This window comes from Gossypium arboreum, chromosome 1 (assembly GCF_025698485.1).
Source record: "Gossypium arboreum isolate Shixiya-1 chromosome 1, ASM2569848v2, whole genome shotgun sequence".
Classification (NCBI taxonomy): domain Eukaryota; kingdom Viridiplantae; phylum Streptophyta; class Magnoliopsida; order Malvales; family Malvaceae; genus Gossypium; species Gossypium arboreum.
In genome coordinates, this window is record NC_069070.1 from 19,980,002 (window position 1) to 19,986,212 (window position 6,211).

The following is a 6,211-nucleotide window of genomic DNA, read 5'->3' on the forward strand; positions in this document are numbered from 1 at the left end:
GAGAAACCATCCATGAAAGAGAACAACGAATATCCCGCCGTGTTGTCTACTAAAGTATCGATGTGTGGCAAAGGAAAATTGTCCTTTGGGCTAACTTTGTTCTGATCTCGGTAATCAACGCACATTCGTACCTTTCCATCTTTCTTAGGAACAGACACAATGTTAGCTACCCATTCCGAGTACTTTACCTCTTGTAAGAAACCCGCATCGAACTGCTTTTTAACTTCGTCCTTTATTTTCAGAACAATATCTGGCCTCATTCTCTGTAACTTCTGTTGGACTGGTTTACAATCCTGTTTTATTGGAAGACAATGCACCACAATATCGGTATATAATCCTGGCATATCCTGATAGGACCATGCGAAGATATCCTTGAATTCACATAGCAACTCGATCAGTCCTTGCCTTGTGTCCTTGGCAATAAGTGTCCCAATTTTCACATCTTTCCTTTCCTCAAGGGCTACATTCTCTATTGCCTCTTTTTCATGGGGCATAATTTGTTTCTCCTCCTGTTTTACCATTCTCAACAGATTCGGAGACACATCACAATCCTGGACATCTTCAAAATCCTGAGATTCCTCTAAACACATGTCTTACTCGCGAGAGAAATCAGGATTTGTAATATCAATGCTCATGTTATTGATATATAGGGGTTTGCAAAGTATAAAGAATATACAAAGAATGAATGAATTGAAGAATGATTATTTATGTACTATGAATGAAAGAATAAGAATTAAAATTCTAACGAAATATTGGTTGATAAAAATGAAACAATACTCGCTGAAATTGATAAAAGTTATGTTTTATTTAAATAATAATAGATGAACATAAGCCTATTTTCACAAATGTAATCCTATTACTCCTAGGCTATAGAGTAACAAGAATTTTTCGAGAATTACTCTGAAGAATTCCTAAAGACTACAGGAAGTTCCTCCACAGTCCAATTGTTCAAAGAGCTTCCCGATTCGTAAGGGCGAATGCCCTCAAGGTTCCTTTGCTCCGATCCTTCGTCGTGTGCAGTATTAATCTGATGACTCTTCTTTATAAGTAATCCTCTTGATATGAAGGTTTTGGATATAGGAGGGAACGTCATCGATTCCCACCCCACTTCTCTTCCATCTAAACGTGCCATTCTCTTTTCTTGACGCTTCTCGATGTCTTTCCTTCTTTGCTTATAGTCTGGCTTGAAGCCCAAACCAAAGCAATCTTTCTTCTCAATCAACTTTGGGATCTGAGTCCCTCCTTGCAGATACTTTTCTAAACCTCTTCTTGGTAAGGCTCTCTTTTCCGCCATCACTCATAGAGCCATTCTCGTAGCTTTTGCTATCTTTGACACCAGTAGCTTGCTCCCCTCCAAAATGAAAGTTGCATTCACAAATTTTAAAAAGCGGAAGGAGCACTCAATAGACTCTTCATTCGTCTCCACATAAGGGGCTTTGCTAGTGACTGCGGCTATAATGTCCTTCTCCGCATTGATGGTTATTAACCGTCCATCGGTCACTAATTTCAATTTCTGGTGCAACGACGAGGGTACTGCTCCCGCTGAGTGTAATCATGGCCTACCTAATAAGAAATTGTAGGAAGGCTTGATATCTATTACCAAGAAGTCTACTTTATACACGTTCGGCCCGATTTCTAAGAGAATGTCAATTATTCCCATCACCTTCCTTTCTGTACCGTCAAAGGCTCTTACACGCTTGGGAGTGTGTACCCCTTGCATCGAGTTGTGATGTGCAAGGCTTTAGTTGACCCCCTGCCCCCGATGGGATTTCATCATCATTAAAGTAAATGAAATTATCCGCGCTAATGTTGTTCACCAATCGGTCTAGCTTATTAACGGTTATGTCATGGGTGACATATGTTTCGTTAAGTACCTTCATCAACGCCTCCCTATGCACCTCAGAACTCAAAAGTAGAACCAACACTGATATGCGAGCTGGCTGTTTACGCAAATGCTCGACCACGCTATACTCGCTATGCTTAAGGAACTTTAGAAATTCCTTAGCCTCCTCCCTCTTTACTGGCTCATTGATGGGTAATTCGGTCTCTTTCTCCTTCTCAACCTCGACACCTTTTGTTTTTGTGGGCTCCACTCTGATGCCCTTCGTATCATAACGCTTCCCACTCCGCGTGTGGGAACCTTCAACTTGTACGTCTTTAGATGCACTGGCTATATTTTCTTCTTCCGACACTGTCACACTACAGTCATAACTCCATGGTACTCTATTGCTATCCTTGTAAGGGAAATGAGTAGGTTTATGGATAATGACCTTGGGCACTGCTGGTGTCCCCACTTCGTTATTCCTTGGCAGGGAGATAATGATCCTCGGCCGGCTGGTTCCTTTTTGTTCACCTTTTAGCATACTTATTTCTCTTTTATAAGAGCTACCTTCAAAAATTTGTAGCTCTTTATTATCGATAAAGCCTTGCACCAAGGCTCTGAATTCTTCACAATTTTGGGTCTCATGACCCTCTTCTCCATGGAGCTCACAGTAGTTCCCCATTTTTTCTCTTTCTCTCCTAGAGATTATCATCCCTCTCTTCATCATCTCTTCCCAAATCACCTTCATAGGCATCCTCACCTCAGCAACATTTTTCTTCATCCTTCTCTCACTAGCTTCGCCAATGGCATTTACTCCTTGAATGTCATGATTTGGCAAAGGGTTTTCAGTATTTGGGGTACTATCGAATTTTACAACCCCCATCTTGATCAACCTCTCCACGGCCTTCTTGAATCCGGTACAATTTTCAATTGAGTGCCCCGATATTCCAGCGTGGTACTCACATCTGGCTTTTGCATTATACCATTTAGGATATGGAGGCTGTAATGGTTTTAAGTGGAAAGAAGCAATAGCATGTACATCGTATAAACTTTGATAAAGCTCACGATACGTCACAGGGATAGGTATGAATTGCATCCTCTCGTGCCTTGTGCCCGATTCCTGCATTTGAGAACCCTGTTGCCCAACCGCAGCTACTTTGGGTTGACCAACTGTAATTTCCTTCGAGTTGAAGTTACTTATGTTGTTCACCTCATTGTCTTTTCTCCTTATGGCCGATCTTTTAGCCGCTTCCCCCTCAATTTTTCCACCTCTTATGGCATTCTCAATCATCTCTCCCGCCATGACTATGTCCGCAAAACTTTTGGTAGTGCTTCCAATCATATAAGTAATGAATGGAGCCTTCAGAGTGTTGATAAACAACATGGTGATCTCTTTCTCCAACAATGGTGGTTGAACTTGCATGGCAACCTCTCTCCATCTTTGAGCATATTGCCTAAAATTCTCATTAGGCTTTTTCTCCATGTTTTGCAGCGTGATCCTATCAGGAGTCATGTCGGTCACATGATTGTACTATTGCATGAAGGCTTGTGCAAGATCCCTCCATGAATTTATTTTGGCCCGACTCAACTGATTGCTATCTTGGAAAAAATGAATCAACAGTTAATCATTGTTTTCATATCCGGTCATTCTTCTACAGAACATCGTAATGTGGGCCTCTGAGCAAGTAGTCCCGTTGTACTTTTCAAACTCCGGCATTTTGAATTTATAGGGAAGCACCAAGTCTGGGACCAAACTCAAATCCTTGGCATCAACTTCATGATGCCCATCAGCACTCTCTAGAGCCTTAAATTTCTCCTCCAACCATCTACAACGTTCCTCCAACTGTTTTGCAGCTTCGGCTCTCAAATCTTCCTTTTCAGCCACGTCTAAGTCAGGAATGAGAGGATTGGTAGGGTTGTCACCTAAATTGAATCCTGAACCAGTTGGGTTATTCATGTGGATCCCAGCATCAACCGGTCCATGTTGAGGCCTTATAGTGACAGACGGCCTCCTAAGAAGTGCCTCGATTTGTGTAGGCCCGTGGGGTGGAGTAAAGCCTGGAGGATGATCCTCTTCCTCCTCACCAATGATTGCCATAGGGGCTTTTCCCTTATTAGTGGCCCTCAGTAACTGAGCTATCTCAGTTATCATATTCCTCTGAGCCTCTAGCATTTGCTCCCTCATGTCATTTTGCATCTTGGCCAATTGCTCTTGCAATTGGTCCTGCATATCCTTTTGTAGCTGTTCAAACCTTTGATCCATATTCCTAGATTTTGCACGAGTTCCGTACTAATGCGTGGTTTCCAGATTTTCTTTTCTACTTCTGTGGTAATTTTAACTAATTAGGGTCTTTCTATAACTTTGAATGCAAACGATGCGATGAAATACTATGAGATGCAAATGCATGAATACAAAAAGGACATCGATTCTGATTCAATCTCATTTAGAAAACTTTATTTAGAAAAAGAATATCTTTACATATAAGAGGATTACAAATACGCTTTCGCCCTAATGCCCAAAGTTTTAACTTTATCTAATAAAATGGCTAACTCTCGTCCTATATCCGATGATGACTCATACATCAAACTCAATACATCAGCTCGTATTGCCAAGTCTTGCACGTGTTCAGCAACCTCTTGAATCTGGGCTACAGCTTCTCTAATGACGTGATCCCTTTCTCTAACCTATCCTCTAGACTGATGAAGCTCTCCCTTCAAATGATCTTCTCGTACCTCAAGCTGCTCGATTAAGAGCTTACTATCCTGCAATGCTGATTCCAACTCCTCAACTTTGCCTTTTAATTTCTTTACCTCAACCGTAGAATCATGACTTCGATGCAGATGAAGGGATCACCCGAGCTCAGTTACTTTAGTCTTTAAACCTTGATTTTTTTTCTAAGGTCAAATTCCGCGATTGCATCTCTTGGAACTTCTTCTCCCAATATTCGGCTTTAGTTTTTTCCTCTTAGACCTCTTTCTGCCCCTGATCTGAAAACCTTCTTAGTCCTACTTTCTTCAAAGCTACCTGTGCCCTTTTGTAGTGTTCCTTTAAATCGTCTCGGTCCTCCTCGATCTTCCTTTTTTCTTTCCTCTCTTTCTCGATCTCTATCTTTTGAACGTCAACGTCTAGGCTCAAGTACATTTTCTCTTCTTCGAGCTTTGCTATCCTCTTCTCGAACTCCAAGTTCTTTCTCTCAAACTCTTGCTTCATAATTTCTAACTCCGAGGGCGTCACTTGCAAATATTCTTCTATCAGTCGAGTTACTTCCATGCTTGGCTTAGGGATGTTATCATTAATTCTTCTACCTCTCCACTCGAAGTACTCCGGAGTCGTAGCAGGGCTAATAACTACTCCCTTTAATCGACAAGTCTTGTTTCAAGCACTAAAGATCTCACTGACCTTCCTCTTGTAGTCAGCTCCTCTATACATGAACTCACTCTGAACCAAACCGTAAGTTGCCGGTATGAACTGTCTCAATCCATGCTACCTCAGCACAAGCAAAAGGGAATAACCGATGGCGCCCCAAATTCCCAACAGAGAGACCCAATCAAAACCGCCGTATCGGTAAAGGATCTCACCAGGAATCATCCATGGAGCCCTCTACTCTACATCCTTTGACTGCAAATTCTGAAGTAGCGCTATCCAATTTTTTTCAGAAACATCAACTTTCCTAGTTTAAGCTGCTATGTCCTTCAACGGAGAGTAATCCTCGAAGAAGACCCGACAAACCACCTTATCTATCAATCGGAAGTGATTGTAGAACCAAGCTAAAAGTAACTGAGCACAACCAACAAACCTGCCCGCACTGGCCCTCCTACATGCATTCAAGGACCTGAATGTCTCCGCCAAAATCGCAGGAACAGAAGTGATCCGTTTGCTAAGTCGATGGAAGAGATCTGTAGTCCTCTCGTCCACATATCCCAAGGCCTTGGGGAAAACCATCAATCCGTATAAGCTTAAGGCAAAAATATCTACCCTCTTCACCTCGTCTGGATGTGTCTGGATCAGATCTTTCAAAGCTCCCCATGGGATGCACTTACTCTCACTCTTTTCCTTAATTCTAGCCATAATCCACTGCTCGTTCATCTCCGTAATAGTCATCAACTTCTTACCAAAGGTTGGGACACAAGCAGCTCGAGAATAAATCCTATCACACTGAAATCTAGGACACCAAAGTAAGGCTGTGTATTCCTCCACAGTAGGCACTAAATCTACCTCCCCAAAGGTAAAACAACTGTATGCTGGGTTCCAGAACTGAGTGAGAGCTCGAAACAAGTTCTCATCAACCTGAATATCAAACAAATAGGGCAAATCTCCGTACTTACCATAGAATGATTGCTTGGTCTCATTGCCCCACTGATCCTAAATCGCCTTAAGCTCCTGCAGAT

The 6,211-nt window shown here is 42.0% G+C and overlaps 1 protein-coding gene across 1 annotated transcript; it reads right to left on the reverse strand.

The window, feature by feature from the left end:
• Positions 1-1,297: 1,297 nt before the first annotated feature.
• On the reverse strand, positions 1,298-3,245 carry LOC108471579 (uncharacterized). The gene is made up of 3 exons (XM_017773178.2): positions 1,990-3,245; positions 1,694-1,890; positions 1,298-1,542 (listed from the first exon to the last, which is right to left on the reverse strand). Exons 1-3 carry the CDS (start codon positions 3,243-3,245, stop codon positions 1,298-1,300), a joined length of 1,698 nt encoding a protein of 565 aa, XP_017628667.2.
• Between the last annotated feature and the right edge of the window lie 2,966 nt (positions 3,246-6,211).